Source organism: Pseudochaenichthys georgianus, unplaced genomic scaffold, assembly GCF_902827115.2.
Source record: "Pseudochaenichthys georgianus unplaced genomic scaffold, fPseGeo1.2 scaffold_1113_arrow_ctg1, whole genome shotgun sequence".
Lineage (NCBI taxonomy): Eukaryota > Metazoa > Chordata > Actinopteri > Perciformes > Channichthyidae > Pseudochaenichthys > Pseudochaenichthys georgianus.
In genome coordinates this window covers 1-12500 of record NW_027262065.1, presented here as the reverse complement: position 1 = coordinate 12500, position 12500 = coordinate 1, and the positions used below count along the sequence as shown (strand labels likewise).

At 40.6% G+C, this 12500-nt stretch overlaps 1 protein-coding gene across 1 annotated transcript in view; it reads left to right on the top strand.

Annotated features, from left to right (window-relative positions):
- Positions 1 to 12459, top strand: part of LOC117440664 (short transient receptor potential channel 5-like) — a gene marked incomplete at its 3' end in the record, with an annotated part of 20127 nt that extends 7668 nt beyond the window's left edge. Inside the window, exons 2-4 of the mRNA XM_034076898.1 lie at positions 9625 to 9665; positions 12030 to 12132; positions 12209 to 12459. Of these exons, the coding sequence (XP_033932789.1) occupies positions 9625 to 9665; positions 12030 to 12132; positions 12209 to 12459 (395 nt within the window). The remainder of the gene's footprint in view (positions 1 to 9624; positions 9666 to 12029; positions 12133 to 12208) is intronic.
- Between the last annotated feature and the right edge of the window lie 41 nt (positions 12460 to 12500).

Sequence of the window (12500 nt, the reverse complement as noted above, 5' to 3'; positions counted from 1 at the left end):
GGTAAAGGGGAAGTGTTTTTGAAGATCGATAGAGATCACAGTGATATTATTATATCTTCTCTAAGTGCTTTTTCTTTTGAGTTGTAACGACAGATGATTGGAAGAAACTGACATTGCATTCTTTGTTTTCCCGGCAATTTAAAGCAATAGGACGAAAGAAGACACCCTAACTTCTGTAGACTGCATTTTGGTGAACGTTCAGAAAAAAATGAGGAGGCTCGATAGCGACAGACCGTAGGAGAGTAGAGCTGTCTAAATATGTTTAATGCAAAGAAACAGAGCGCTGCTTTTTCACTTCTGTAAGGGAATATTTCTGTCTTACTCCTAAGTGTCAAAGAATAGTTCTTCCTTACTCCTAAGATATTTAACCTTATTCTGTGTGTTGACATTTACGACCATCCCTACTTCTAATCTCCCGTAAGGAATGTGTTAATGCAGTCGTATGTTGATACTAGGTTTTATGGCCTGACCTGGTGGGCACAGGGGGGTTTATGACTGTGAGAACGCTGGCTTTCTAAGCTCCACAGATGTGAGAGACATCTCCTGTGTCTGCAGATGTTTACGCCCATCCCCAAAATGTGGATTGGACTCTCTGTAAACTATTAAAAGGTCTACCGAGATGCGAGGCGGATCAGAATTGACATGACAACCTTTTGCTGCTGTGACTTGTGATGTGAATTCTCCGGCCATTATACTTGTAATAAACATCAGTGTTTGACATCAAAGCTCCAGCTCTCCTCGTGTCTCTCTGAGTCCTGACTCTCCATTGCTGCAGAAGTTTTGCTTACAACGTTGTGTACGAAGCAGGGATGCCCAATACTCTGATACGTGTGCGTTTATGTTTACACTTTATTTCTGCAGAAAGTGGGAGAGAGATGAAGTTAAAGGAGGAAACAAAGTAAGCAGATGACGGTGAGAGATAAAGGGGAAGTGTTTGTGAAGATTCTTTTGTATTTTCGATAGAGATCACAAAGATACTATATTATATTTTCTTTAATTGCTTTTGTTGTGTAGACGTCCCTTATGCACAGCTTGGATGATATAGGAATTTCCCCGGGAATATAAAGCAATAGGAAAAAGTAATACCCCCTAAGTCAAAGTCAAAGTCAGCTTTATTGTCAAGAATTCTACATGTTGTACATCCAGAAATATCGTTTCTCGCAGTCCCACAGTGTGACATATACACATCAAACAACAACTAAAAGGGCCTAGATAAACGTGACACATTAAACTAAATAAACTTCTGTAAGCTACATTTTCAAAATCAAATGCACGTATTTGGTGCACAATTAAAAAGCTTGAAAACAACGTTGTGCTCTGGTTAACAAGCCTGACACTTTTAAGAGAGGTTTATTCATCAGGATTATTAATTTAGCATCTTAATATTCATATTGCAAAGAAACGGAGCACTGCTTTGATTTTTCACTGCTGGGAAAAAAAGCTGAGTTTGCGTTTCAAAATAAAGAGAACATCACCGTTAGTTCTGTAATCTGCATCTTAAAGGTCCCCTATTATTTATATTTAATATTTCATCAATATATCACAGGTCTCAGATATATAGAGAGCCTGTCTCTGATTGGCTGAAACACCAAACATTTTAGCATCCCATAATCCCCTCTGTTTCCTAAAATAGCATGATAGGTGACCTTTAAGACTTGTACTGTCTGTTTAGGCTGCAATTCAGACAAAACCATGTTCGGATAAAGGACAATTTGTAAAGATAAGTAGAGCCAACCCAGTCTCACAAAAAAAACGTGTAATAACTACGTTGGTCCACAACGTAGGACGTAGTATTTCTACGAAAACGCCTCTGAAATTGTAAAATTCCTACTTTTTTTTCACCATTCATTCCAATGGCTGGCGTCTATGTCACGTGATCTTCAAATTTCTCCCCGCAGAAAAAAAAAACATGGCCGACCTTCGTTTTATTCTCGGTGGAAAATGCCTATTTTAAAGTTAGTTTGGCCATTAAAATGCGTTTTGATGTCATTTGATGCGAGAAATATGAGTTGTTATTTCAGATGATGTGTGCAGTGGATGCACATGATCTTTAGTTTGCTAGTTATTACGAAGATTACTTCCGGAAATTGTGTCCATACAACGTTTTTATTGTTACCAAGGTGGTTGCTAGGGACGCTGCTATCGATATTATTTCTGTTATGTTGTGTAACTGTTTAATGGTGTTGTCTTTATTGCTACCCCCTTCCCTGTCAATGTATAGTGTTGGTCCACAGCGCAAACATATTAGTTTAACAAAATCCTCTGAATGAGGAGAAATAATCACAAGAGAGATAGACGATTAGAATAGAATCCTTTATTGTCGTTATAGTTACAATGAGATGAGTTCTCCTTTTTTCATCAGAAATACAAAAAACCAACAGGAGACGAACAACATTCAGAAGAAGACAACATACAAGCATTCATACTTCAATATGGAGATAAGATGCGTGCCTGTTGCAGATTGATGATGCCTTTGAGTACGACGCTGCAGAAACACTTGATTGCATGGAAACAAATTGTTAAATGAATTATTTGACCGTCTATGTTACTAGTAGTTATTTAATTTCTCTTTCTGTTGTATCATTATGGTGCTGTGTTTATTGTGTCTTTGTAACTCTGGCACACACTGGAAGAAAGGCTGCTCCAAAAACAGGTTGAACGATAATGAAAACAAGCCGTTTTCACTTGAAATAAGTACAAAAATCTGCCAATAGATCAAGTGAACATTAGCTCGCTTAGATGTCATGAAATAAGAAGGGATATTTAGATTACTCACATCTTGTGGTTAGCTCGGAGAACTCATGTTGAACTCTGACCAGGATCAGGAAATGCTGTGTTACAATATAAGGTGTTCTGATGTTAGTTGGTGATTTTCTAATAAAATGTGTTTCGTCTGAGATACAACTCAAAATAAGATGTTTTGACGTAACAAGATAAGATAAGATAAGATGAACCTTTATTAATCCCCGAGGGGAAATTCAGTTGTACAAAGCAGCAACAGGGTAAGCGTGAAAAAAACAGTACAGCAAAGATTCACACAGATCAATAAAATCTAAAATAAATAATAAATAACATAAAATCAAGGAAATAATGATAATAATAATAAAAGACTATGAAAATAGCGTCAAATAACTGTCAGCATATATACATATTTGGTCATCATCTAAGTTATAAAGTGCGGAATAAGTTAAAGTGACAAGTTAACATGGGTTGTGGAAACAGTGTATATGTGATTTAATTTGATTTATTTTTCATATTTAGATGATGCATTGTCCAAAAACAAGACCAGATATCTCACTGCAGTGTCACTTCTGAGGTTATTGTGTCTTACAGCGAGTTTAAAGACATATTCTGACTAGATATTAGACACATATAGCCTACTGGGCAAGACTTTGAGTTTTTGTAGTGCAACAATTTCCTTCGGGATAAATAAAGTCTTATCTTATCTGTAAATCATAGCTTCTGTGTGTGTTTGATCGCGTGCACATCCGTGTCTTCCCGCAGAGCAGCTGTGCAGAACGGGGTTACCTCAGTTGAGAGAAGATGCCGATCCTCTGACTGTAAACAGACATCACAGTTTAAAACATGCGCGCGGAGCGAGAGCGCCGAGGGGAAAGCAACGAGTCGGAAAGAGGGCAGCGATAAGAAAGGAGAAGCGAGCTCAAGATGGGAGCTTTTTATTTCCCCGGCACGGAAACAAGAGGCAGAAATAGAGCGGGACATTTGAAGTGTCTCGAGAGCAGAGATGAGACACACTGAACGAGACACGCAGAAACACGAGGTGGAGAAAGTGTTTCAGGGAAATGAAGGCGAGGAGGAAGCGATGGAGATGTAACGGCCGTCAGCATAAATTCCTCCTCACTAAGCCGACCTTGAACGCATCTGCATCCTCTGCAGGACTCAACCTCAGAATGAGAGGAGGAGCAGATCTCTATCACTGCAGGAAGTGAAACCTCGAATTAGATTAGATTCCTTTATTGTCATACAGCGACATTCCAAGCATTCCCAAAGGTGCACTCATATAGCAGGCAGTATAAGTATCATGTTGACAATACAAGCTAAACACGTTTAATAAAGTGACTATAAAGTGGACCTATGATACATCGAACAGTACGCTTACAAAACAATACCACATTACCACAAATGCAAGAACAATACAGTCAAGGCAGCAACACGTAAGTTATTGTATCAGTGCTTAATTAGTAACTCCAAATATGAAGTTATTATCTGCAACTCCCCTGAGGTCAGACGGCTTTATTTAATATTACCAAGAAGTCTCAACAAGTCTCTTAAAGAGGAACAAGTCAATTAGAAAATAACAGCGCGGCAGCTTTTGGATTGTAACTTTAACTTCTTGCTTTTGCACATTTTATTCTCATAAATGTATAATATCATTATTATTTTTTGTATTGGACATGTTTTATTTAACTTCATGTTGGTTTTAATATTTATATTATTAGGGTATTCGTTATCCTCGCGTCCAGGAGAGAAGCTTAGATAAATGAGACCAATGGAGTCTCTGGCATAAGTTTCAAATGGATACTTAATTAAAATGGCGTGGTAATGAATCAGACAGAAGGTAGTGAGGAGAGGCAATAGCCGGCGTTGCCTCGAGTAGCTGCAGCGGGAGGAAGAAGAGAGCGAGCTGCTGCTGGACCCTCGTGTTATGCTCCAACCCAGTCTCACGGCATTTCGTGTTCACCATCACGATTTGCCCCTTTTTTTTGTGTTGCACAGCACGATTTTAAAAGCAATGTATTTCTACTGGTAATGTGTTTCGTGCCTGCAGGCTGCAGCACGTCTTTTTCTCCGGTCGGGTCGTGGAAGACCGGAAGCTGTGTGGTTCATAAAAACATGTTCTTACTCAATATCAAGCCACAATTATTGCTTTTATTTTAAATCGTATAATTTCGGACTTTTGTTGCTGTGAGGAAAATAAACGGGGCTCAGAGCCTCAGGATACTGAAATCTGTATTTTTAAATATTTCTTTCCTTCTAATTTGTTATTCTTTTCAAAATAACACACTGTTATTTACTCACCAATAACACACAATTATCCTTGCTTTTATTTATTGGTTTAATTCCATAATCTCGGGCTTTTTTGGTGTTCGTCAGGAACTGAATTTCAAAATAAAAATAACCGGAAACAGACGTAGGCCTATAAGGGACATTTCGAGCATCATTGCGATTGTCAACATTTCTGAGTTTAGGATGGCCGAAGACACTACACTACCCATAATCCCCAGCTATCGTTTAGGACTACAGTCCTTACACAGAGCGTCAAACAGCTGTGTGAAATGGAACGAAACCACGCCAAATTATCCAAAACTGGAATCCACTACAGTTCAGAGGTTAACCTGGTATTTTTACTCCACTGCATTTATTTGAGTTACTTTGCAGATTCTGACTAATTATGTGAAATATATAAACAACCCTTAAATCAGACTTTAGTTACACCTGAGTAACATTCATGTAAGGTGATTGTCAAGTGCCAACAATCAGGAGAGATATTTGATAGTTGGTGCTTGAGAAGACTAAACATGTATCTGCAATTGACATGAATGGAAACGAGTAATAAAGTATATTCATTACTCGTTATTCTCTACTAATAGTTAATTAAAGACTGTATATTATGGCTATTTTGCACATCCCTTTCAAGATTTTCAAAGGTTTATTGACATATCATACACAACTACGGTGTAGTTATGCAATGAATGAAAAACTTGGGTCACAGGTTCCTCAACAGTACATTACAAGACATCTATCAATATGTGTGTACCTCCACCATTAAACTGTCATATTCTGCACATTTCTTATTCTATCTACATACATAAGAGTATAATTAATGTGCATAATATCAGTTAAAATAAGTGCTTCAACATAGTTAACATTGCAGGAAAGCAATATATTAGACGTTAATTACGTTGTCAGGCTTAATATTTAATATTTAATGTTTAAATAAAGGTTAATCCGTTTTTCTGTTTTGCACCTCCTCCTATTAATATCTGTGTACATCCTGCACTAAACTGTTTTATTGTAGAGATCACTTATAGTATCTTCTTGATTTTTTATATTCTATATTTCTATATTTATACTTTCCCCCTATGAAAGTATGTACTCTTAATATTCTTTTAATCAAATATAACACATAAAAACAATAATTCAATAACGTGCTTTAACCACTAGGAGGTACACACGAGGTACACACAGCCATAACAACTTTGTATTATTAGTGTGTATGTACAACATCTGAAGATGTATAGTTTTGTGCATGCTTTCACATCATTTTACAGCATATTGCTATACTATTTCAGACTCAGTATTTACATTCTTACATTCAAAGAAAATCAGTAATATCTTTGAAAACTACAGTCCTTTTCTATCAGCTGTGCACCGTTATGGTGTAAATATAACCTATTTATGAATTAGATCAAATGTAAAAGTCAGCCGAATTAGTGTTGATACTGCAAGGAGACGTATTGTGTGAAGAGAAATTGAAGATGTTGTTTAATTGTTGATATATTTATGATCCACGTCAAGTATTCAGTTTCGGCGCCATTTCTTCCAGTTTTTCCAAAGGTCTTCTCATCAGGGCTCTCTAAATGAAGAACTACGGCAGATCTGTAATATGTAATGCAGCCGAATCGTGTGTTACAATGCCGTTGTGTGATGACTTTCAATGATAAAAGCAAGAGCACTCGGAATTAAGTATTATTTTATACTTTTAAAATGTTTTCCGGATTTCATATAATATAAACACCAACTCCCAGCATGCATTGCGGCTAACACATCCAATCAGAGAGCTTAAAACCATAGCTGAGGATCTTGGGTAATCGCTCGAAATGCCTACGTCTGTTTCCGGTTATATTTATTTTGAAATTCAGTTCCTGACGGACGCCAAAAAAGCCCGAGATTATGGAATCAAACCAATAAATAAAAGCAAGGATAATTGTGTGTTATTGGTGAGTAAATAACAGTGTGTTATTTTGAAAAGAATAACAAATTAGAAGGAAAAAAAGATTTAAAAAATACAGATTTCAGTATCCTGAGGCTCTGAGCCCCATTTATTTTCCTCACAGACGGCAACAAAAGTCCGAAATTATACGATTTAAAATAAAAGCAATAACTGTGGCTTGATATTGAGTAAGAACATGTTTTTATGAACCACACAGCTTCCGGTCTCCCACGACCCGACCGGAGAAAAAGACGCGCTACAGCCTGCAGGCACGAAACACGTTACCAGTAGAAATACATTGCTTTTAAAATCGTGCTGTGCAACACGAAAAAAAGGGGCAAATCGTGATGGTGAACACGAATCAATAGATTAAAAATCGTGTTGGTGAACACGAAATGCCGTGAGACTGGGTTGTATGCTCTCGTGCTGTGATGAGAGGGGGGCCGCCGCCTCAGTCTTCAATGTCCGACATCGCGTCAAACAGAGGATTTCGACATTTTACATCCATTGCTTACTTCCACGCGCCTTTTCTCCTCCTTATCTCTTTCATAACTTTTCATGTAATACATTATCAATAGCCACTTTAATAATACTACTGGACGGTAGTCCCGGATGTCGTCATGAAGGATTTTCAGAATAAAAGCTTGGTATTAAGATTGTGCGAGAACTTCCGTTTCTTTCAGAATAAAATAGCTTTTAAGCTGACGGTATGTTTAAACTAAATTACGCCATAAAACATTGATTTAAATTTCTAACAATTTCTCTATTTTTATACTTTTTTTATTTATCATAACAAATATCATTATTATTTTTATATATTTTATTGGACATTTTTTATTTAACTTCATATTTCTATTGTTATACTTTTTTATTTGCATGCCCTTATGCTTTTGTTGATATACTTGTTTGTATGTGTTTGTTTAGGGACAGTTCTTCCCCTTACAAAGGACACCATGCTTCTTAAATGTGAAGTCAGCTGTTGTCTCAGCGGAAGGAACGACGATGTATCGATGCATGTCTTTGACGCTGTCGCTTCACTGCTCTGTGTTGTTTCTGTCAGAGGAGCTTCATCATCTGCCGACAGATAAATGAACACTTTGGGTGTTTCTCAATGTCGAGGACGCTTGCTTGGTAGCACATGTCTTCCAAGCGTCTTGCTTCAGAAGCGAGGCAAGAATCCTTCCTGGCATTCGGAAAACGAAGAGTGGTGGAACAGGCGAGCAGGTGTGCGTCAGATGAGAGGCCCCGCCTCTTACATTTTCCGCCACAGATTTGGGGAAATTGGTCCGTGCGCAAAGCATTGTGGGGATTTTAAGACCCACATGTGCAGCCTCGAAATTTCTCCAAACGAAGTACGCCGGCCTCGGTAGAATTCCAAGTATGCTGGACATTGGAACAGTCCTTCGGCGGCACTCGATGACGTAGTGTGCTTGAAATATCATCAAGCAATCCTCCGACATCTTTTATTGTGTCAGCAGTCCCAACACACGTCATGCCTCCGTGCACTTTGATTTGTTCCAGCCGTAACGAGGGAGATTATTATCTGCAGAGAAACACGCTGACCTCGGCGTCTTGTACGAGTCGAACCTTTCTGTAACGAGCTTTGATTTATTTGAATTGAATGTGTCTGCAGCGTGACCTTCAGCCGGACGCCAACACACTGTTATTACAAATAATAATATAATGAAACCAGCTGTGTAAACATAAGCGGTGGTACGATATCAAGTATATGAAGTCATATTAATATGAACCTAACAAATAAAGGGAAATGATATTACTTTTTAAAATAACTTCTTAATAAGATAAGAGACATGGCATTGTACAATACAAATTAAAAGACTATAAATAAATAATTATATCAAAATGTAAACATCTCAATAGAAATAATACAAAAAAAAAATTCCGTCTAAATGTGTTTTTGCACTCGTCACTCTTCCTGTTTGTACGCGCGTGAGCTCTACAGGATGTGTGTTTCGCCGCAGTGTGTTTTTGCCCTTTTTCAGTGTTTTTAAGGTTAAAGTTCTTCCTTTTTAAATACCAGCAGTGACTCGTTTATTTCTGTCTGCTTCATGGAGCTCTCTGACCGTTTGTGTTTCTGAGAGACGGCGATGGACGTCCACACGGGAAAGTGTTCCAGATGAGCGCCTTCAGCCCAGGATGAGCCTCGTCTCTCAGGAGCCTCTTGTCTCCTTAATACCTTTATAAATACAGCGTATGGTGAATGCGTGTAATCCCCATCACCCTCTTCCGTTCAGACGCTTCCATTGTTTCCACATTTGGGTTTAATTGTGCAGCTTTTTATCACTAATTGCACCCTAATTGCCCCACATCGTTTATTCTTGGTGCTTTAAATGTTCCTCCGCAGTGTGGGATTAATGTTCCAGCAGCACGAGTTAATCCAGAGGAAACACACACTGATCTGCGTGCGTGTGTGTGTGTGAAAAGGAGATCATTACTGAAGATGTGGGTTCTTTAAAGAGGCCGTATTCTGCTTTGTGAAGTCTGTTTTAAAGATTTGTGTGCATGTAAATGGTCTGCAAAGGCTAACATGCCAGTGTTCAGGAACATAGTGACATTCTCTTATTTATTTTGATATTCGCTCGTATTAAAATCAGTAGTGTTGATATTCCTCCCTCTTAGTAACTCTCTCTTGCCTCTCTTTCTTCCAGACGGCACGATGAATCCAATGACACAGCTGTACTACAAGAAGGTGAGTGGAACAGACAGTCACACCATATAGTCCCTGCACACTTAAGACAAACCTAAAACACACAAACGGCCCTAACCCTCCCGTTGTCTTCGGGTCAAATCTGACCGATTTACTCCTTTCATCAATCAGAACTTTTTAGTTTTCCATTCGATTGCATCAAGGCTTCATGACATCTAAAATGGCTGATCACCACTTGCATTGCATTGTGGATGATTTAGTCAACTTTGTAACACCATGGTGTTCCCGGTCAATTTGATACATTTCCCGCTCTTATGTGCCCCTCCCCCCACATGGATCACACCTGGCACACAATACATGTTCAGTGTCTGTTCTTTGTATATTCACTGCAGTTCTTCATGTGTACCAGTACTCTGATACAACATGTACAGTTTGAAAGGGTGTTAAATGACATGTGGTGATGAATAATGGTTTTTGTGTTAATGTAATAGCAGTTAAAACAGGACCGGTCAGATTTGACCGCGAACACCAAAGTAAGGGGGGGGGACGAAGACAATAGGAGGGTTAAAGCAAGATGTCCTCACTCAAGTCTTAAGCTTTTATTGGTCCCCACAAACATAGATATGCAAGAAAAAATCTCTTTTTGTAAGGAATAAAATCCTCAGCGTATTACCTTCCCCCTCTGATGCACTCTAAGACCAACATTCATGTTTTTAACAACTGTTAAGTGTGTTATTCCCCTTCGAGGATGCATTCAAAATGAAATCTGCAGATACTGTATGACGCACGCTTTCATTTCAGCGGGCAAACCAACGGCGTATTTATTTGACCCATAATCCGGTTTAAGCCTTAAAACAAACAGTGAGAATTCAATATTTGCACTTGTATCCGCCGCATGGCTCTGGGGCGGCAGTGTCATTCAAACTCTTGAAACTTTATCGATGAAACAAAGTGAGTTTTTCCTCCTTTTTCCTGCATAATCTGAGCCTTTTATTCCCCTGATGGTGCAGCTCTCACGCAGCGTCCACACAGCGGCGTGCGTTAAAGCTTCAACGCTTCTGCCCGTTCACTTTGAATGGGGTGACGTCACTTTTAGCCGAACTGCATTTTGGGAAGCGATGTGGAGCGTTGCTGGCGTTGCTGGCTTCAAAAGTTGAGCAATGTTCAACTTTTGGCGCCTCGGCAGAAGCGTCAGCCAATGAAATCCCGTTTATGCAAATGTGCCAGTGCAAGCGCTAGCCAATCAAACCGCGTGTATGCTGGGAGAGACTACGCAGGTCATTTCCTCGTCATAGCGGTAGTGAATCACCCGGTGCTGAATGATCGGTCTCGGTTCCTCTACCGGGATACAAACCGGAGGAGCGAGGCATGGAGGGAGGTGGCAGAGACAGTGGGTGGAACTGGTAGGTTTTCGCCTGTTTGGGGATTTTATATCCACTTCGTTTTAACATTGCTATTGCTTTGTATGTCGGGGGCGGGAGATTCATGTGATTGACTGTTGGTCGCGTTGCTCGCAAAAAATCCCCAAGCTTCAGACACGCCCACCGCCAAGCGTCAACGCACGCCGCTGTGTGGACGGGCCGTTGCGGAGCATCCGCACAGCAGCGTGGAGTTTTCCCTCCATTTTTTGAATATGAGGAAATGACCTGCGTGGTCTCTCCCAGCATACACGCGGTTTGATTGGCTAGCGCTTGTACTGGCAGATTTGCATAAACGGCATTTCATTGGCTGACGCTTCTGCCGAGGCGCCAAAAGTTGAACATTGCTCAACTTTTGAAGCGAGCAACGCCAGCAACGCTCCACGTCGCTTCCCACAATGCAGTTCGGCTAAAAGTGACGTCACCCCATTCAAAGTGAACGGGCAGAAGCGTTGGAAGCTTCGCCGCACGCCGCCGTGTGGACGGCCGTCACTGATCCTCGCCTGTTGGATGCTTCTGGCTTCATCACACTTTAACGCACTCTTTAACTACACGCTGCGTGATGAAGAACCTCTGCTCGTGCCCCATGGCGTAATGACACGCTTCTGACAGGAGGGAAACGCTGCTTCACTTTAATTATAAGTCTACCTTTCTCTCTTCAGGCATTTACTAATTCACGTTTCACTCCACATTATCAGTGTAATAATACAAGTCAGTTGCATTTAGTAAATCCCTATGGTTACGATACGGTCTATATTTCCATTTTCTTCTATTGTATACTTCTACTCACTAAATCTCACTACTGCTTTTACTACAGACAGACGTATCTGAATAATCGGCACATTTGCACTTATCTATTTGAAGAAACCCAACAGTCAAGGCGGCAGGCGCCATGCCGTGAGAGTGGCGTCACCTTTCTCCTTATTTTTCCGTATTTGACCACATTTTATTCGGTGTATTTGAAACTTGTTTGTTTTTGTTCAATCAGGCGACATATTCGCCGTACCGCGACCGCATCCCGCTGCAGATCGTGCGGGCGGAGGTGGAGCTGTCTGCGGAGGAGAGGGCCTACCTCACCGCCGTGGAGAAAGGTACGTTTAACAAACATATCGGAACTAAAGCATCGGACTCTAACCCTTATGTCCTCCCTCCCCCCCCTCTCCTCAGGGGACTATGCGGGGGTGAAGCACGCGCTCCGGGAGGCGGAGGTATACTACAACATGGACGTGAACTGCCTGGACCCGCTGGGCCGCAGCGCGCTGCTCATCGCCATCGAGAACGAGAACCTGGAGATCATGGAGCTGCTGCTGGACCACGGCATCCACACCGGGGACGCCCTGCTGTACGCCATCCGCAAGGAGGTGGTGGGCGCCGTGGAGCTGCTGCTGAGCCACCGGAGGCCCAGTGGGGAGAAGCAGGTGAGAGAGAGAGAGGGGGAGAGGGGGGAGAGGGGGGGGAG